This window comes from Heteronotia binoei, chromosome 15, assembly GCF_032191835.1.
Source record: "Heteronotia binoei isolate CCM8104 ecotype False Entrance Well chromosome 15, APGP_CSIRO_Hbin_v1, whole genome shotgun sequence".
In the NCBI taxonomy this organism is placed as follows: domain Eukaryota; kingdom Metazoa; phylum Chordata; class Lepidosauria; order Squamata; family Gekkonidae; genus Heteronotia; species Heteronotia binoei.
In genome coordinates, this window is record NC_083237.1 from 39,210,436 (window position 1) to 39,232,490 (window position 22,055).

At 42.7% G+C, this 22,055-nt stretch overlaps 1 protein-coding gene across 1 annotated transcript; it reads right to left on the reverse strand.

Annotated features, from left to right (window-relative positions):
- Positions 1-18,731: 18,731 nt before the first annotated feature.
- On the reverse strand, positions 18,732-19,682 carry LOC132583480 (olfactory receptor 6P1-like). The gene has a single exon (XM_060255112.1). It carries the CDS (start codon positions 19,680-19,682, stop codon positions 18,732-18,734), a length of 951 nt encoding a protein of 316 aa, XP_060111095.1.
- Positions 19,683-22,055: the final 2,373 nt, after the last annotated feature.

A 22,055-nucleotide genomic window follows, 5' to 3' on the forward strand; every position in this document is an offset into this window, starting at 1 on the left:
ACCTGCTTTGAGCGGTGCCAACCAGCAGGTCGATCGGGAAAAGGCACCACTAACGGTGAGACCCACGGGAAGACTGTACTTCATGATGGTAAAACTGTTGAACCCAAAATTGAAAAGGTTCCTACAGATCTGAGCCCTTGTAGACTCGGGGTGCAACAGGGAATTAATCTCCCCCAAGGTAGTGGAAGCACTGGGACTAGAGCGCTCGCAGCTACCCCACCCCATGCTGTTTGAGCAGATGGATGAATCGGTGATGAGGGGGGAACCCTGTACGCAGGAAACAGAGCCGTGCCCCTTGGGGATTGAGGACCATTGGGACTTAGAGACGTTCGTCATTGCCCAGGCTTGCGGCTACCCCGTGGTATTGGGGGTGGGGTGGTTGGAGAGACACAAGCCCCTCATCCGCTGGAAAGCGCAAACCATTCGTTTCCCCGACCCAGATTGTAGCGGGCACCTGTGGAACCCGGCGTGGGGGCCGCGAGCACCCGCCGCCCGCGAGAGGGCGTGCGTCCTGGTAGAGGAAGTGCACCAGGTCCCGAGCGCATACCCAGACTTAATGGAGGTGTTTAGTGAACGAGAGGCCAACCAATTACCCCCCCCATCGGAAAACGGACTGTGCCATAGAACTGATCCCCGGGGAGAGCCTACCCCGGGCCAAACTCTACCAGATGCGGTGGGCCGAGAAAAAGGAACTGCGCAAGTTCTTAGACCTGAACTTGGAGAGAGGCTTCATCAGACCTGCAACGGCCCCCCATGCGGCCCCGGTACTGTTTAGAAAAAAGAAGGACAATACACTTAGACTTTGTACTGATTTTCGCGGGATAAATGCGATATCAATGTCCAATGCCTACCCCATCCCCCTAATCAAAGACTTGTTGAGCACGGTGGCGGGGGGGGGGAGATCTTCACAAAGCTTGACTTGAGAGATGCGTACTTCAGAGCGCGCATCAAAGAGGGGGATGAGTGGAAGACTGCGTTTAACACTCCGATGGGGCAATTTGAATACTTAGTCATGCCATTTGGGTTGCAGGGGGTGCCTGGGGTGTTTATGAATTTTATAAATGATGTGTTGAGAAAATTTCTGTACAAGGGGGTGGTGGTGTACCTGGATGACATCATTATTTACTCACAGGATGAGCAGTCCCACGTGAAATTGGTGCGGGAGGTGCTAACCACCCTGCTAGAGCACCAGCTGTATGCGAAACTATCTAAGTGCAAGTTCCACCGCACCGAATTGGACTACCTCGGGTTCCGGGTGTCGAAAGATGGTCTAGCCATGGACCCCGCGAAAGTGCGGGCGGTCTTAGAGTGGGCCCCCCCCGAGGACACGTAGACAGCTCCAATCTTTCATCGGATTCGCAAATTTTTACAGAGGATTCATTGAGGGGTTTGCCCAGATCGCCCTGCCCCTGACAGACTTCCTAAAGACAAAAGGGAAAGGGGAGGACGCGAAGCGACCCGGGGTGAAGCTAAACTGGACGCCCGCTTGCCAGGCGGCTTTTGACCGGCTCAAGCAACTGTTCACTAGCAAGCCGGTCCTGAGCCACCCGGACGAGCTCAAGGGCTTCATGGTCCAATGCGACGCCTCCGACGTCGCCGTAGGAGCAATACTCATGCAGAGGGATGGGGAAGGGAAGCTGCGACCCTGTGCCTATATCTCGAGAAAATTCTCAGACGAGCAGAGAAATTGGTCAGTGTGGGACAAGGAGGCTTTCACGGTCATGTTTGCTCTAAAAACCTGGAGATCGTGGCTAGAGGGGGCTAGAGTGCCATTCGAGATATGGATGGACCACAAAAACCTCGAGGCCCTGACTGGGAAAAGGAAGCTAAGTGAGAAACAAATCAGGTGGGCGGGGTTCTTTTCCAAGTTCCATTTCACTCTGAAACACATCCCAGGGACCCGGAACTTCTTAGCCGATGCCCCATCCAGGCTCCCCCAGCATGAGAGCCAGAAGGAAGAGGTGGTTGACTCATTAATCTCCCCCACGCAAGTGGCGGCCATGGTCACTACCCGCTCGCAGAAAAGGAGAGAGCTGGACGGGCTCAGCCGTGAGCGCATCGCCTTGGAGACCGAAAGGAAGGGAGGTGGGCAGCCCGAGGGGGTGCAGAAGGGAAAAGATGGTCTGTGGTATAAGGGGGAGAAACTATACATCCCAATGACCCTGAGAAAAGAAATCTTACAACTATGCCATTCATCTAAATTGGCCGGGCACTTCGGCTATGTAAAAACCTTACACTTAGTAAACCGGCAGTTTTGGTGGCCGTCCCTTAGAAAGGACGTGTCGGAATTCGTAACCAGCTGCCCGATATGCATAATGGCAAAAAAGAGAGGGGGGAAGCCCCCCGGCCTGCTGCAACCACTAGAAACAGCCAAACGCCCCTGGTCCATTGTGTCTATGGACTTTATAGTAGAGCTTCCTTCTTCACGGGGGAAGACAGTCATTTTAGTGGTAGTAGACACGTTTTCCAAGCAGGCTCATTTCATCCCCTGTGCTCAACTACCCACTGCCAAGAAACTGGCCACCCTATTCTTTGATCACGTGGCCAAACTCCACTCAATTCCAGACAAGGTTATTAGTGACTGGGGGCCTCAGTTCGTTGCCACCTTTTGGCGGGAGTTCTGCAAACTGTTAGGAATGGAGCAGGGGCTAAGCTCAACATACCACCCCCAGATGGACGGACAGACGGAGAGAGTGAACGGGGTGCTGGAACAGTATTTGCGATGCTTTGTGAGTCAACACCAGTCCGACTGGGTAGACCTCCTCCCTTTTGCAGAATATGCCTATAACAACAGTGCTCACAGTTCCACTAAAGCCTCCCCCTTCTCCACAGTGTTTGGGTATGAGGGAAAACCAATCCCGATGCTGCCGGGGGGGGGGGGAGATCCAGGGACGGGCTCTGCCTTCGAGCAGTGGTGGCAGGGACCTAGCCAGTGCTGGCCAGCTATCCAGGAAAACTTAAAAACAGCAAAAGAGGCTTACAAGAGGCAATACGACAAGTCTCATGTGCCAGTCTGGGAACTAAAAGTTGGGGACTCAGTATACCTGTCAACGAAAAATCTACCCCTTTCCCAACCATCCAGGAAGCTGGCTTTTAAATTCGTGGGGCCCTTTAAGATCAAGCGGGTAATTAACCCAGTAACGGTGGAATTAGATTTGCCTCCGGCTCTTGGTAAAATCCACCCTGTATTTCATTGCAGCTTACTTCGTCGAAGCCCGCACTCGACCGATTGACACCAATCAGAGTCAATGAAACACAGTTCCGAAACACAGAGCCATAATCGGGAGCAACCTCGAGCCCGCGCCGTAGGGGGGGCTTAGGGGGGGCAGTATGTCAAGTCTGCTGTATTGTTATTAACATGTTGTCTAACTCTGGTTCAGAAGCAAGGGATTCTGGGCTCTTACTGAACACCGAATGCTGCTAGCTACCTCTCCTCCCCCCCCTCCTCTTAGCTATGCCTTTGTTGTGTAGTCTGCTTTGAAATGCTGATATGTGAACAAGATTGTGGAGCCTTCTCAAGCTGGGTGTCTGTGGGAGTGTTAAGCGCCAAGGCCTTGGCTTGGGAACGAGGGAGTAACATCCTTGTGCGAAAATATACTGCATAGAGTGCCCCGCCCGTAGGAATCCTTTGATCTATACCTTAAATGCTTGGTTAATGTCCATGTACCCCAGTCCTTCAATCTCTATCATGGTCTTCAGTTCTGCTTTCAATAAACTAGTAACTTTGTTTCAACCAAAGACTCGTTATTGAATCCAGCCGACTTGACACTAACAGCCTTCTTGATTGTATGAAAAGAGACCCATATATCTCATCCTGGACAGCAGTGCTTATGTCCAAACTTAACCAGTTGGGGATAGACGTTGATGGGGTTTTTTTTTACTTCTGATGAGTCATATATCTTCAGATGTGTTAAATTGAGACTGTGGGAGTTGGAGGAAATGAAATTATGGCCAACAGACCCTTATATTTGCTCCCCAGCTTCCTTAGGTCTTTATGCTTTCTGCGGCAAAATGCCCCATTATCTATCAGACTTAACCATTCCAAGTCATCACAGGGCATTTATGTTTGCTAGATTAAATGCTTTTCCCTCGAAAGTTTTACAAGGGAGATATCATCGAGTCCCTTTAGGCAACAGACTCTGTTCCTGTGGAGCAAATATTCCCGACTCAATTCAACATATATTTCTTGATTGTTCCTTTTATCATAATCTCCGTAAAGATTTATTTTGCAATCTTTCTTTCTCCCCAGATTTGTCTATTCTGCCACCCTGTTATTATTTATTGAATGATACTGAGGGGGAGGTTAGCGAGGCTGTGGCAAAATTTTTGGCTGACATCCTTAAATTTAAATCTGACATTGTATGAATGCATCTGTAAGCTCGGTTTCATTTTGATTTTATCTTCAATGCTTAAATTTTTATATTCTGTGTATTTTTATTTGCAACTGTTATGCCATTAAAGGTTTGGTATGGTATAGTAACATGCAATTTCCTTCTGTTAAACTGGATTTTGTGATTCCCTTCTACTAAGTTTCCTTTAGTGAAGAAAATGTTCACTATCAGAAAAGGAGTTTATCAGATAAGTTTCCATTAAAGAGTCCATCAAAGGAAGACAGCAGAAGGGAATTGTAGGATCCAAATCCACTATAACTGGAAGCAAGGAGTGAGGGTGGTTCTAAATAAAAGGGGCTTAAATGAGTTGAGAGCATGGCTGTATTAACAAGTAGGCACTGGCCAGCTTCCCCCCCCCTGGTTTCCCCCCTGCTTGCAGCCCTCTCAGCCTGCACATGCAGCCAGCAACTGAGCCACTCTTTGCCTGACTTTCCTGGTGCAGCCGCTACTGGTGTTGTCACCAAGTTTGCCTCTCGCTGCCTCTCCCCTGTAGCTTTGTCAAAGGTGCTTCTGAGAAGGTGCCTGTAGGCTTCAGCAGGGGCTGCGGGTAGTGGGGTGGGCAATCTGACTATGAGATAATTTGCAAGCTCCCCCCACCCTGAGATTTTGACTGCCTAGGGGCCTTCTCAGGGTTTAATTCAACACTGGTAGAAAGGACCTAAACTGGAACATATCTTCCACTCATGTTCATTGGTAGCAGTTTGCATGCAGTGTCCTAAGTATTTCATATCCCCTGTTTCAATGAGAGATATTAATTCAGGTCCATCTTGTATGTGTCTATATATGCCCACACACTTTAATTAGATATGAAATCTTAATGCATTTGTCCAGCTGAACAGTGACATCCCATTTAATGTTTAGCCCAAATATTGATATTGGCATTTTATTTTCATTTTTAATGATTCTGTAGGCTATGTAGGTGACTTATGGCAACGCCATAGTTTTTTTAAGGCAAGCAAAGAAAACAGATGATTTGCCATTGCTTGTCTCTGAATAGCATCCCTGGAATTATTTGGTAATCTCCTATCTGTGTATTAACCAAGGCTGCTCCTGTTAGTTCTGAGATCTGATAATATCAAGCAAACGTCTGCCATCTAGGTTAGAGCTACCAAGGAAATAAGGGGAATGTCTTATAGTATCTTTACAGGGTCATCCTAAGTGGAATTATATTCTTCAAAACCCATTAAAATCACCGGGATAAGAAGGGTTTAACTGTGCTTAAAATGAAACTGTTAAAGTTATGCATTCAACTCATGACATTCCCCCTACCCCCAAAAAATGGCCATCAGACAATGTAAACAGGTACTCCTTCTTTTGACAATGTTCACTCTCTGAGGGCCAGTCTAGATAGCAGCTGCAAAAAGAGGCACAAACATATTTTCTTTAGCTCTGTGAATGTTGCAAATTCCTATAATTTACAAAAAACATGGTAATTAACCCAGGCAATCCAATATGAGATTTGCAAATGATATAGCACAACAATTTGGTAAGCATTACTGGTAACACCCAAACTTTAAATATTGCTCCTTAGCAACTGAGCCAGTAGCCAAATAGGTGTTTTACAGTTAGCCATAACATGGATGGAACTAATCTAATATTCTGTATTCCAGCTACAAATTATTCTCTGAGCTTTCAAATCTGAAGGTCTTTTCCTCCCAGTATTGCTACCTGAGGTCAATGAACTAGAAATTCTAGAGACAGCATGCTATCAAGAATGCAAAATTTCTGCTCCAGACAATAGGGGGAAAAGAACAGCTTTTATGTCTCAGAATGTCTTTTTTATTGCTCCTGGTGCTTCTGCAGTTTCCTTGTGTTGACTGTAGGAAGTCATTGATCATGTGTATATTCAAAAATTCCTTTTCTGGACTCAAAGCATATTACAAACCAGGTGATTATATCATTGGAGGCATTCTATCTCAGTTCAGTTCTACACCTTCCATACAAACCTACAAGAAACCCCCAAAGCCTACACGAATTAGTTCTGGCACGTAAGTGGGTCTGTTTCTTTTTTCTCCTCTGGAAGATCAAAGCCATCCATAGTGTTGGATCCAGCTATCTTTTAGACTCAATCTTCACCAGTGCTCCTCTCTACTACAACCTCCATCGCACATAGCTTTTGTCCATGCTGGTCCCATGGTTCCTAGTATATCCTTAATGGAGGATCAAAGGGGATCCCTCCTCTCTTTATTCTAACAGAAAAGCTGGTTGGATCTTGTCCATAATATAAAATTACTCAATATAATATAAAATGAGAATTTATTTTAATGTTTTGTGTATTGGATGATTTTGGTTATACAGAAGCCCTGAATTGAGAAATGCAAACATAACGAAGAAACTGGACATTTGTAATTCTTTATTTATGCATTTCTAATATCTGTGTGTTACCTCTGTAGAATCCACCTGCAGGCAGCTTACAGTTACAACATTTGTTTAAAACATTTCTGTCTCTTTTCTCCCAAGTATTCACTATTTCAGTACTGTTAGGGTCCTTCATTCAGATGTAATACAAAAATGAACAAAGCAGTAAAAACATCTTTCCCCACATTCTTCTGCTACATCCCATGGCTCATTGCTAAAATGATACAGTGGACAATCTCACTGAGTGCTGGTTCTAGCAGTCAGGTGTACCATTATTCACCCGTCTATTTATTTTCCTACTTCCAGCTGCAATCATTCAATTCCTCCTCCATCAATTTTATATCATTCATTTATTTAGAATATGTAAATCCTACTCCCTTCCCCCAAGTCATTAAAATTATCTTAAAAGCATACAGAAATACAAAATAGATGCAGAAAGGGTTTTGTATCTTCTAAGCATAGTAACTTTAACCTAATTAGAAGGGTGTAACTTTGTTTAAAATAACACTGCAATAGAACACAGTCATTAATTTGACTCCAGTAAACCAGGAGTTAAGGACTGGCCTTGATATGCCCAAAGTCTGTTGAGCTTGTAGTCTATGTATACATTACAGCTCTCTTGAATCCTAGAAAAAATAATGGTTAATACTGGCAAGGATGCTTCTGATCTATTTTTAAGCAAACAAACAAAAACAAACTTTGAATTTGAGGCACAAAGTAAAATTTGTTCTATTCATTAAAAAAAAAACAACCTCAAGTCAGATCATCAATATTTACTTAGATTTTGTTAAGATATCAGTACTGCTGTGGCTAAATTCCTCCGACAAACTAATTGTAAAGGATTCGGTCCAACTAGTTTTCTGGCTGGTGAATAAGGATGAATTCTCTTTGGCCATAAAAAATGCTATACTGGAGACTGTGAGATGCTTGAAAAATACCTATGTGGGGTGGGTAATGGAAATGGGCAAGATTGAATGTCCCTCTCAAAAAGCTGGCTGGATCCAACTCTACACTCACAAACAGAAAGGTGTTGTACAGCATAAACTATATTGTGGATACTGCAGACTTTGGCAGAACGAATAAGGATATGGTGGGATCTAATTGCAGAATGAAGACCAAGAACTACCAGCATGTCCAGGCACTAGTTTTTGCTGTTAATGAGATCAATGAGAATCCCCTGCAGTTACCCAACATATCCCTGGGATTCTGCATCTATGAGACTATTTTTGATTCAAAGAAGACCTATGAGACAACTCTGGCTGTTCTCTCAACCCAGAGCAGAATGCTTCCAAATTACAAGTGTGACCAGAAGGACAACCTGTTGGCTCTTATAGGAGGAATAGATGCTGAGACATCTGTTCAAATTTCAAATGTCTTACACAGCTACAAAATTCCACAGGTAGGAACGTTTCCTTTATCTTCCCAGTATACCCGATCTAACTGCCCTACTCCTCGTTACCAAGAACCACTATACCTCCATCCAAAACTCTTCCTGATCCCTCACATTAAGAACAAAAGAATGCTTGATCAGAACAAGGCTAAGGAAGTGCAAAGATCAGAGTGCTGAACTAGGACCCCAGATACATATATTTAGGTGTGACACTGATAAGGTGAACCCTCTAAGCTGAATGAACAGCACAGAATACTTTTGAGGACTGAACTGAGGAGGCAAGAACCAGGTGGACTCCTCTGCTCTTTGGAGGATGAGATAAAAAACTGTGAGATGTATATGGGTGGCAGTTATAGGATGATATCACCCTACAGCACCTCTCCCTGATTAGTCAGAATGCTAGAATGATGTGAGTCCCTGATATTTGGCATCCACAGTTCCCCCTTTTGACCCTCAAATTAAGCACATTCCTAATAATTTATTATGAACCTCCCAATGTCTCATGTTTTACAAGGTACTCAAAGACCAACAACAGCATTGCACTGTTCTGTGTCTGTCCCATATGGGCCTTTCAGCCTTTACAAGTTCCATTGTGCATTTTCCTGCCCATTTGGTGACAGTTCATATTAGAACCACTCCCCCAGTTTTCAGATTTAGGAATAAAATTGCCACAATGCATCTACAAGTAATTACAACATTAATCACAAATCATTCATTCATGATTTTTCCCTCTTCAGATCTTCATGTCTTTTCTTTTAGCTAGCTTATGGCTCATTTGATCACTTACTCAAAGATAAAGGAAGGTTCCCCTCCCTCTACTTGATGGCACCAGACAATGTTTTTCAATATGTGGCAATAGCACAGTTACTCTTGCATTTTATGTGGAGATGGGTTGGACTCATTGTTCCAGATAATGACAGTGGTCACATGTTTGTGCAGACCTTGGTGCCAGTGTTCGCTCAGAACAGCATTTGTGTTGAATTCACAGAAGTAATTCCAATCATAACCATGGATTTCAAAGGCTTGGTTCTTAGAAAACTAGTTGAATCATTTAGTGAAACTCTCACAAAAAGGAAAGCAAATGTGATAGTTCTTTCTGGAAACTCCCATTCCCTGTTTGGGTTTAGATTACTGATAGCTTCATATTTACAGTGGTCAATGAAGCCCATAGGTAAAGTTTGGATTGCCTCAACTGACTGTGATATCACCTCAATAAAATCTCGAAATATCCTGGATCTAGTGAGCTTCAATGCGACCCTATCGTTTGCAACCCGGGGCAAGGAAATTATGGGATTCAGGGATTTTCTCCAAACCCTGAGCCCTCATCGCACCTTTGCTGATATTTTCATACATTATTTTTGGAGGGAAGCATTCGCCTGTGAATTTGAAAGAGCTGGCTCAACAGTACCAAGGAAGCAAAAATACTGCACTGGTGAGGAGAAGCTGGATGACCTGCCTGGGTCTGTATTTGAAATGAGCATGACTAGTCAAAGCTACAACATCTTTACTGCCATTTATACTATTGCACAAGCGTTCCATTCTATGTACACTTTGAGACCCAAAAATACTTTGACAGTGCACAGAAAACACCTGGAGCCTTGGAATACACAGCCATGGCAGGTAATGTTTTATCTGGAAGTCTGGGCTGTTGACATGCAGTGTGGATGTTCCTATCAGCACAGGTAGCATGCTTCAGACATTCTTACACAGGAGAAGGAGGAACTGTAGAAAGGAGGAGAGATGGCCAAGACTGAGCGGGAAAAAAAACTGGGTGAATCCAACTTTTGGTAGGAAAAGTAGTGCAAGGAGTTAGATGTAGGCTACAGAATGTGCATACAAGGAAAATTTTAAGCATCCCTGCATTGCTTTGCTGCCCAAATTTACTCCAAACTGTTTTTTTTAAGTGTTTTGAGCTCTAATTAGTTTGTCCATGCACCTTATCAAGTTAAGCATCAATTTATGAGTTGTTTTTACTCCCCCTCCCCAGTTATTGCTTCTTTCCTGTTTCAATAGACTACATGAAAACCACAGGGGCTGTGCATGTCTGTATTAAGTATTAGGATAGCACTAGCTAAGCAATACTTTTAATTGCTTGCAGCACTCATTCCAAAACAGAACTGCCCACAATGGCATAGTGTCTAACAAGCTGGTATTATAGGTATCCTAGCTTTTTGGTTTCTGAAGCCACAGTGTCATATCAAAGTGTGATATATTGATTTCAAGTGCATAGGTGCATAAGCTACAGGGATGGTGCACAACAGCTGTTTGATCGTGCCAAGTCACTCCATGAATAGGATGGGAATGTATCAAAAGAATAAAAAGAGACCTTTCCTCCTTCTTTCACCAGCACAAAAGCTGAGATAACCTAACTCAATTATTGCATCAGAGAATAACAAAGGCTTGGATCCCACAACTTCTGTGTACGCTAAATAGTTTCTACTGTAGAGTGCACGTCCTCTTGTGCTACCACTTCTATTTGCAGAAGAGTTTCCTGAACACCACTAACCTTGTGCAAAAAGAAATTCTAGAACAAGAGAAAGTGCACTTTGCAGCAGTCTAACTAACATGTATGGAAGATATTCATTGTATCCAAGCCATACTGTCCATTAAATAATGGCTATGTAGAATTTGTTATACAATATGGGAAACAATTGTTGGTTGCCATGTTGCAGAAAAACAGTTTGAATTCTCAAGGAAAGGTGCTTATAATTGTCATTGTCATCGCTGTCGTCATTCTACATTTAAAACAGTAGTATTATTTCTTATATTTTAGCTCCATCCATTTTTAGAGAAAGTACTTCCTAAAAGGAAAGATGAATCAACTATTCGATATGATATTGTTAACTGGATATTGTTCCCAAATATGTCTTTTAACCAAGTAAAAGTAGGAAGAATGGACTTTGCTGCTCCTGGAGTCCATCATAATTACAGTATTTATGAGGATGCTATTGTTTGGAACAGTATATTTAATCAGGTGGGGATCTCAGATTCTTCAGACCACATTTAATAGGAATGTATCTTTTTTGAATGTGGAATATCAGTTCTCTTGTGCATTTTAATTCTTGTAGGGAAACTGCCAATACCATACAGAATACCATAATGTCATAGCTATTTCTCATGCACACATCCATCCTCAAATTTATCACTTGATTACCCAAATCTTAACTCTTGATCAATAATGAAGTATGTGTGGTGGAGTTGTGTTTCATTCATAGAAGTCACTACTTGATGCTGTAATCATCTAGCAATAAACCTGCATGTATGAATGAATAAATAAAGAGCTAGGACTCTGTATAAAACTTGCTGAGGTTTATCTAGACAGCTTACGCTAGACCCAGCCCCATGCAGATGCTGTTACTAATAAGCGTGTTTATATTTGAGATCAGCCATTTTAACTAATTAATCTCATATCTTGCACTGAAAATCCTACAGGGTTGCCACAGGTTGGCTGTGATGTGATGGCCACACACACACACACACACACACACACACCATTCCATGTACAGTTGTCTCTTGGCTTCATTTGGGCAGGTGCTGGGGAGAAATTTCAGATCAGCAGTAGTCACTCCATAACTCACAGAGAGACACATTCTCAGTTACCATCAGCTAGAAGACTACATGACCACAGCATGGCCAAACACATACATACAAGAAAATATAACAGTGAAACTGGGCTTGTGCTGCTTCATTGGGAACAATGCTCAGAGGAGCCATAGGTGGCATGACAAACGTATGGATCCTGAGCCACTGAATGAGTATTAGACTAGTAATTGTTAAAATGTCCCATTTGTCAGATTAGCTGATGGCCCGCTCTTCATAAATTTATCACAAATACTGCCAAAGAATTCAGCATTGCCTTTTAAATTCTGTAGGCATTACTAAAGATGGGCGCAAACTGGGAAAATGCTGATTCATTTTGGTTCGTGGTTCATTTGGCTACTTGATTCATTGGTTCATTTCATGTTTTTTTCTAAAAAAAAATTCCTGACATGGCCAACGGGAGGGAGTAGGCAAGATACGCAGCCACCTCGGGTGCCACCTTGCCTACAGGGCAACTTCAGGTGCCCTCTCCCACCGCTCCATCACTCTTGGCTTCCTGGGTCATAGACCTGGGAAGCTGAGAGTAGTGAGACTGCACACCATTGTATGCTCTCCTCCAAGCTCGACTTCCTTGCTGGGCTTGGAGGAGAGCAGCCTTGCTCTGAGGCTGCTTCCTCTTGCAGGGGAAGCAGCCAGGAGCAAGGCCATGCTGGCTCTTTTGCCCGCCCAGGCAGATGAAAGAAGCACCTGCAAGGGGAGACAGCCTCAGAGCAAAGCACAGCAGCCACACAGCCTCTTTTGCCCACCTGGGTGCCGGGTGGACAAAGGAGGCAGTGCAGCCTCACTCCTGGCTGCCTCCTCTGAAAGGGGAGACAGCCTCAGAGTGAGACACAGCAGCCCCGCTGCTGCTTTCGCTTGCCCAGCACCTGGGCAGATGAAAGAGGTGGTGGCCTCACTCTGAACCCCATTGGTGGGGGAACAGGTGTGGGGGCAGCCTGGGGTAGCAAAACCCCCAGCACTGCCCCTGATTCTTGAACTGATTTGTGGTTCAATGGTTTGTTTAGTTTGGAAAGAGTTAGAATGTTCCTCTAGTGGGCTAGAGATGCCAAACTTGTGGCAAATTCTTCAGCAGACTCTCCTCTACCTGCTCTCCATGTTTGGTGAGAATTGGATTGGGGGGGCAAGTTACAGCCCCCCCAAAGCAGGTTCCCCTAGGTGGTTTGCTAGTCTGAAAGGTGGTAGAATGCTCCCCCCCCCCCAATGGGACAGAGATATCAAACTGGCAGCAAACTCTTCAGCAGGCTCTCCTGCCAGTTTGGTGCAGTGCGGACTCTTATCTGGGAGAACTGAGTTTGATTCCCCACTCCTCCACTTGCACCTGCTGGAATGGCCTTGGGTCAGCCATAGCTCTGGCAGAGTTGTCCTTGAAAGGGCAGCTGCTGTGAGAGCCCTCTCAACCCCATCCACCTCACAGGGTATCTGTTGTGGGGGGAGAAGATACAGGAGATTGTAAGCCGCTCTGAGTCTCTGATTCAGAGAGAAGGGTGGGGTATAAATCTGCAGTCTTCTTTTTCCTCTACCTGCCAGGCTGTCTGGAAAAATGAACAAACTGTCCAAACAAACTATCTAGGAAAACAGCTGGTTCATTTTCCAGTTCAAGCATGATGCAATCTAATGAACCAATTTGGAATGAACCACAAATCAGTCCACTTTGAACATGAATTGTAATTCCTGATTTGTTTTGTGCCTACGCCTAGGCACTACACATTTGTATTGCAAGGGCAAGGGTATTTCTTTCTTTCTTTTTAATTTACTTCTTTTAAATCAGCCATTGATTCCTCTTTATTCTCTTTTAAAAGAGGCATTTTTCTTTGAAAAGAAATCACTACACTGTTTTATTACTTTAGTCCTTGCAGTTGTTTTACATTACACGCCACAGGCTTTAGCAGGAGGACAAGAAATTTTGGAAAGACACTGATTGCCTCTGAACAAATGACATTTTGCAAAACCTACCTTCCTGTCCCTCTTTTAACATTTTTTTTAAAATCAAAATTAAATTCCTTAGAAACAGGCTCCAAATTCCTGAAGCTATGAAAAGAATAGGATTATTGCATTTCAGGGAGAAAGTGTGCAAAGAGGATTTCCTTTAATAATGCTAATATCAATTTCTGCCAACATTCAAATTGAGAAAGGCTATGTCTTGTTGTTATTGTCAGACTGTTCCACATTCTTTGTGCACTGAAAGATGCCATCCTGGATACAACAAGATGCAACAAAAGGAACAGCCGGTTTGCTGCTATGACTGTGCTCCTTGTCCAAAAGGGACAATTTCTGATGAAATGGGTAACAAGTTTCAAAATAATGATAATGGCTTTTTTTTTTTTGCTTTATATAAACCATAAACACTCATCATTGCCCTTAACATTGGTACAGAGTACATAGTTCTAAAGAGTTTTGTCAGCAGTCTCCCACATAGAGTTGGAATCCTCTGCACATTATCAAACAGTGGACAGGGTCACAAATTCATGCAGATTTCTTCTGAGAATAAAATTACATAGCCACATGAAATATAAGAAGCATAGTATGCTCTGAGCCCACAAATCGGGCACAGTAGGGATGTGCATCTATCTCTATTCAAGCCCCTCCACCCCCCTGAAAAAATAGCCAGAAAATATCTTATTGATATTTACCAGCTATTCTTTCAGCAGGATGGGGGTGGGGAGGGGGGGTGTTTTTTCCACTATCAAGCATAGCCAATCCTGGGTAATCATGTGTGGGGAGGAATGGGATTATCTGGGAAAACAGATAGCCAAGGTGCATTTTCTGGTATCTCTAGTTCAAAGAATCTCAGACAGCTGTAGGTGTTTGGGAAAGAGTTCTTTGTCTGAGGCACTGTCACAGTAGGCAATGCTGAGTTATTGTGACCCGGAGTCTAACTCTGTACAAGCCAGAATCACATGTTAATATATATTAAACTCATGATACGATTTCTTATCCATCTTCATACAGTAAGAATCCCCTTGCATGTGGGTTGGGTTGTTACTTTCGATATTCATACCCAGGTCTCCGATTCAGCAGGAGCTCACAGGAGTGCAGCTCCTGAACCTTTCAGACAGCTCCCCCTCTTCTTCCCCACCTACCTTGCCCATTGAATAGTAGCTGCAGCTGCATAACAATCCCTGCTACTAGGGGCTTTGCCATGCCCCCAGCAACCTTCATTGACCCCTGGAGAAACCCACACCACCCTTTCTCCACTTCTTATGTGATTTTGGTTGGCAGGTGGCTTGCTGGCCTTTTGACTGGTGGGGGGGGAGGGGGATGGCCCAGAAGAGCCCCAGGCTAGCAAGGCCTGTTTGGGCTGGCTGGATCTCTAGCAAGGCCTGTTTGGGCTGGCTGGATCTCTAGCCAGCCCAAGCAGGCCTTGCTTACCTGGGGTTCTCCTTTCTTGCATTGGGTTGCTTTTGGATTGTGGGGGGGAACATATCCAATTGAGTTATGCTACTGAGCTCCACCACCTATGTTTCTACAAAAGAACCCCTGTCATGCCTCATCCATTAATGACCAATACAGTTCATCTGCACATGAACATACAGTACTGAGGTCTCTACCATGAATTATAGTTGATGAACTAAATGTACAAACTAATTGAAACTGGTTTGTAGGGGAATGTACAGTTTTGTTCCATGTGTCAGAACTTGAGGAACTTCAAACAAGACCCATTACTTTGTTGCAAAAGTATAGGACGTTTATTGAGAACTGTGTTCAGAGAAGGCACAAGTTGATACTGATAACGGACTCGGCGATTGATACATTCTTTATGCAGTGGTTACAGAAACAATAAAACCATTTCTCACACTTTGGGAGACAGTCGTCCGTACCCAGGGTCCCTTATCTCCAAAGGGAGGAAGGAGTCCTGCTGTGAGATTCTAGCAGGCCAGCTTCAAAGGACACCTGCAGATGTTTTCCAGAGGCTATCTGTCACCCTTCAGTGGTTACAGTTTGTTTGAAATGCAAAGCATTTAGTTAGTGGTTCTAGCTACAAGGATACAGAGTTAGTAGATGGTTACAATATGGAGTCAGGCTAACATTACCAAGCTTGGCAGGCATAATAGTTACAAGTTCTGACACCATGGCATGCTTGTACTTTATACATGCAAAGCATTATTTGATACTGGCAGTGTTCAAATGAATAAACCAGCTTGCAAAGTACATGAAATACTATACCAAAGTACATGAGAGGTGTGCAGTGCATTAGTCCACTTTGAATTAATCAGTCTGTTGTTGCTGCTTTCTTTTTGCTTTTTGTTTTCAGATTCAGAGCAATGTGTAAAGTGCACAAATGATCGATATTCAAATGAAGATCGGAATAAATGTCTTCCTAAGTTAATGAGTTTCTTGTCCTATCAAGATCCTCTAGCAATTGTTTTGGTTGCATTAGCTGTTGCTTTTGCATTGATCACAGCTTATGTGTTGTGGGTCTTTGTGAGGAACCACAACACTCCTATAGTGAAAGCCAACAACCGGGATCTCACGTACATACTTCTTATCTCCCTCTTATTGTGCTTCCTCAGTTCTCTGCTGTTTGTTGGCTATCCTGGAAAAGTGGCCTGCCTTCTCCGGCAAAGTGCTTTTGGCATCATCTTCTCTATTTCAGTTTCTTGCATCTTGGCAAAAACCATCACTGTGATTCTGGCTTTCATGGCCACAAAGCCAGGAAACAGAATGAGAAAGGGGGCAGGGAAACATCTGGCAAAATCTGTGATCATTTCATGCTCACTCACACAATTTTTTGTATGTGCTGTGTGGTTGGGAACCTCTCCCCCATTCCCAGAGCTTGACATGCATTCACAAAGTGATGAGATCATAGCACAATGCAATGAAGGATCTGTCCTCATGTTTTACACAGTCTTGGGTTATATGGGCATTCTTTCACTCATCAGTTTTATTGTGGCATTCCTAGCAAGGAGGCTGCCTGATAGTTTCAATGAAGCCAAGTTCATCACTTTCAGTATGTTGGTGTTTTGCAGTGTTTGGTTATCTTTTGTTCCCACCTATCTATGCACCAAAGGGAAATATATGGTGGCTGTAGAAATTTTCTCTATTTTAACTTCTGGTCTTAGTTTACTGGGTTTCATATTTTTCCCTAAATGTTATATCATTATTCTGCAACCCAGCAAGAACACAAGGGAACTTCTAATGCAGAAAAGAAAAAGGGCTACAGTTTGATCTTTTAACCATATATTTGGGTGGTTCATACAGTTAACCATCATGGAGCTTTGATTGACATGATGATACACAAATATGTGTGCAACTACCAAAATTTGCAAAGTAATGTTTGATGTGGACTATGTTTATTTATAACATGCATGATCTTTCTTTTTGAAAAATGGGAGCAAGATCATATGAGTGCACATACATGTTAAAATAATTCAGAATTTGCAAATGGTTGAAATTTCATTGAAGACAATAGGAACCTCCCATCTCCCAGTAAAACAAGATACACTTCTTTTTAAAAGGGTTTATCTCAACTCCCTGCTATATTCTTAATGCCTGTGTCACCCTCAAAGAGCTTAGCAAATGTGAAAAGTGCACAACAACTGTCTATCTTATCCTTATGCTTAACATACTCTGAAAGGGACCTATACTAAATATAATATATAAAAAACCCTACCTATTTAGTTTAAATGTACTAATCAGCTATTTCTAAATCTTCTTGAGTATTATGTAAAAATACAGTGACAAATATGTGAATGAAATGTTTGATAATGCACTTGGCTTGGGAAAGTGTGCAGAGAAGAATGTTTCAGGTAAGGATGCCTGGAAGACAGCAACACCTCAAAATGCCAAGGTTCTACAGAGCTGTAGATATTTTCACAGGATCTCCTTCCAATGAGGGAGCCAGTTCTGAGAAGTGTTGTTCCTGAAAGGAGACAGGACATTGGGAGTGCTGTTTATCAGGTCTGCTAAAGGTTACAAAAAAGTAACCTTCGGATTCCTAACCAAAGACATAACCTCATATAGTTTAGATAGTTGAGGATTCACTAGATTGAATTTGTCTCTGCAATATTTAACAGTGGCTTCTCATAGTCTTTCTTTCCACTAGTTTACTGCCACTGTTACTGAAAAAAATTCCAAAATGCTAGATCTTACACTGCCCCTAAACTGGTCCACCATTGTGGCTTAGTTTGAGCTTACCTGCTGTTGTTAAATGGGATGGAGGAATGCATGCCCAGTCTTTCATTTCCTACTACATCTAACTGAACATGGAAATCAATTTCTAAAAACCTCTCCTGCCTTAGAAATGAAAAACCATTAAAACTGGTATATAGATGTAAGCCATGTCCCCTCTTTCCAAGTGTAACTGGAAAATAACCTAGTCTTTCACTGGAATAAATACTGTATATATGGCATTTTCAAGAGGAACTATATTAAAGATGCATATAAGGACCTTTTGCATATATCATTTCAATTTTTGTCAATGTTGTAATATATGAACTGGGTTTTAGAACAACATGTTTAATCTTATACCTCGAATAAAACTTTGTTGGTCTTAAAGGTACCACTGGACTCAAATTTTGTTATGTTTAAAATCAGTCATACATACAGAGAAAACAGATAAGAGCCAACATATATCACGGGAATTAATTGACTATTGCAATAAGATTGCTTTTGACCACTTATTATATCTGTATTTCATTTAATCTATAAACATGGGTAAATGTAGTAAAAACAGACTTTCTTTTTGACAAGCTGCCATATTCTATTTTACTCAAACTGTAAAAGCACTATAGGGGACAGGTTTGGGCTTGCTTTTTCACTGCACCTTAACTCTATAATCTCGAGATTAGCATCACACATAGTTTTTACCCATGTGGGTTCTATGACCTCTAGCACAGATTGTTTGGTGCTTGTTTAAAAGATGCTTGTATCCACCCTTTGTGTGCCTTTCATGACTTTGTCACCGCAAAAGCCATTATGATAGAACAGGAAAAATAGTGGTGTGAACCTAGTCTTGTTTTGGTACAATATATTCCAGCTTGTCTCTGATAGCTTTAACCTTTTTGAACCCACACTGAGGAAACAGCTTTTCTGTGTACGGCTCGAGTTAGAGTCTCTCTTACTTCCCTGTTCCGAAGGCTGTAGATCATTGGGTTAAGAAATGGAGCTACTACAGTGTAGAGGATGGACACCATCTTGTTGAGGTCAAAGGTTCCAATGGCCTTTGGTCGAGCATACATAAATATGGTGGTAGCATAGAACATAGAAACTACTGTCAGGTGTGAGACACAGGTAGAAAAGGCTTTATGCTTCCCTTTGGCAGAAGGGATTTTTGCAACTGTGCAAAAGATGCATATGTATGATGTTCCAGTCACCAGCAGTGAAGTCATCAGGACTGCAAGTGCTGCCACAAAATCCAGCAGCTCAATTAATGAAGTGTCTGTGCATGACAGCCTCAGCAAAGGAGAGATGTCACAGAAGAAGTGTCTGATGGTATTTTTATTACAAAATTGCAAATTGGAGATCATCGCCACAGATGGAAAGGAAGCCAGGAAGCCACCTAGCCAGGAAGCCAGACTCAAAGTTATGCAGGCTGTGTGGTTCATTAGTGATGTGTAATGTAATGGACAGCAAATGGCCAAATACCGGTCATAAGCCATTGCTGACAAAAGGAAACATTCAGAAGAAGCCAAGGATAGGAAAAAATATAACTGAGCAAGGCAGCCCCCCAAAGTGATTGTCTTTTCACCCAATAACAGATTGGAGAACAACTTGGGCATAGTTACTGAGATATAAAAGATTTCTAAAAGTGAGAGATTTCCTAGGAAGAAGTACATAGGAGTGCGAAGGTGATTGTTCAACCAAATTGTCACAATGAGGAGGACATTTTCCAGAAGAGTTAAAAGGTAGATGGTGAAGAACAATGCAAAAAGTAGCAGCTGATGCTGTGGGAGTTCAGAAAAACCCATAATGATGAATTCTAAGTGTGAGGTTATGTTTCTCATTTTCTTGTGTATCTTCTGTTACTTTCACTGTTAGGAAAAGAAGAGACGTTGCTAAAACAAAATAGAGTGTTAAGCATTTTGTCATTTTAAACATTCATGAAGTTGTTGGTGGTCAATAAATTTAAACATATAGTGGTGAAGAAAGAGAAAAATATACATGTACTCAGATCTGAAATGTAGTACATTCAAAAAAATAAGTACCACATTTGGAGATGTATCCATCAACTCCCTTCCACCAAGTGAGCAGTCCTACTGCAGCAGAAGGAACCTTGTTCTAGAAGAGCTCCATTTAGACAATTTTCCTTGCTTAGTGGAGGTGTGTTCTGACCTGGATGGCCCAGGCTAGCCTGATCTCATCAGATCTTGGAAACTAAGCTGTGCTTAGTAGTAAATATTGATTAGCAGGGCTTTTTTGAGCAGGAATGCATAGGAACACAGTTCCGGCTGGCTTGGTGTCAAGGGGTGTGGCCTAATATGCAAATAAGCTCTTGCTGGGTTTATCTACAAAAAGCCCTGTGTAAAACAATGGTGACATCAGGGGGTGTGGCCTAATATGTAGAAGAGTTCCTGCTGGGCTTTTCTGCATAAAAAACCCTGTTGATTAGTATTTGGATAGGAGACTTACAAAGGGAGTCCAGATTTGCTACACAGAGGCAGTCAATGGAAAACCACTCTGTTCATTTCTTGCCTTTAAAGCCCTACTTGGTTCCATGAATTGGCTGTGATTTGGTAGCACTTAATGCCTCCAGTGAAAAAGAGTAATTGAACTCCTTGTCAGTTAAATACATACTGTAGATAGGATCCATCCAGGGTTTTGTCTTGGAGAAAAAGAGAGGTCTTCTTTGACCATAAAAAAGGCTATACTGGGGTCATGGGACCTAAGCAAAAACCACATGGAATGGGAGATGTAAGACAGATGGAAACAGGACAAAATCAAAGTTGCCTGAATTCAACCGTGATCTATCCAGGGTTTTGTCTCTTGGGAAGAAAGGAGAAGTCTCTTTTGATCATAAAAAAGTCCATAATGGGGTCATGGAATCTGAGTGAGCAAATACCACATGGAATGGGAGATGTAAGATGGATGGAAACAGGATAAAATTGAAGTTGCCTGTATATGCTCCTCTGAAATGTGCTTCTTAAGACAAGTCAGATAAGTTATAAGTTATACATCAAAATAAGAAGCAGTTTAAAACAGTGGATAAATATAGCAAATTATTTGCAAGCAATCAAGTTTTTTGGTTAATAATGTATTCATTTTCAGATGACTTGATTTTTATTTGTCTTTATTCAACTTTCTTCCTTTTTAAAATTGTTATCTTTTAAAAAAATATGTACAAATGCACAATACCTTATAAACAGATCATTCCTCACGTTGTTTGTTCCATCCATTTTAAGACTGCTTGCCATGCCAAATCTTTTTTCGTTGTCACATCTTCATTTCCTTGGAGAGCCAAAAATCTTATATATAGACAGAAGTCTTTAATCTTATCTCTTCTCATTGGTATTTTCTTTTGTTTCCACATTTTAACTCGAGCTAATCTAGCAGCTGTCATAATGTACATTGCTATAGCACAATATTAAAAAAAAAAATAAAGATCACGTAATTCAACAAAAATAGTTCTTGGGTACTAACAATACTATGTCTAATTCCTTTTGAAAGCATTATAATTACCCAGTATTTCCCAGTATTTCCTTGCTGCAATTAAATTTTACCATGTGTGTAAAGTTTGCATATGATTCAATGCAAGCTCTGTAGTGGTTATGAATTCTTCCATACTTTCATGCCCGTCTCACCAGAGGAAAATGCCCCTGATGCAACATGTTGATCATATGTTTCTCTTAAACTGTCATTACAACCAAAGAGAGCAAAAAGTTCCAAACCCTATTATTATACATCAAGATGGCGGCGACGGCAGAGCTTGGGTGCTAGAGCTCCCTTAAAAAATTCCCAGAAACAGCTTAAAACAACTGGTTTGCACGTTCAAACATCAAGTGCAACCAACAAGATATCCCACCTGGAGCAGGAGAGACTGATGTGAGTGCCGGGGGTCCCGCGGAGCTGCCGGAGCTACTGCCGGCTTGCGGGGCGAGGCGAAGCCTGGGAGCGAGTGCGGAGGAAGTTGAAACACCGGGCTGGGCTGCGCTAGCCGCGCCGCCGGCCGGGTGAAGCCGGTCGGTGAGAAGAGTGGCCGACGGGCGGAGAGAGTGTGGCGGAGTGGAGAACGGAGCAGAGCGGCTGAGACGCCCACGCCCAATACAGCCGGCGGCGTGCAGTGGACGAGCGGAGAGATCGAGTGGAGAGACCGGGCGAGGGAGTGTGCAGAGGCAGGCGAGCGACCGGAGACCTTCGCAATCACGCGACGTGAGCGCCGA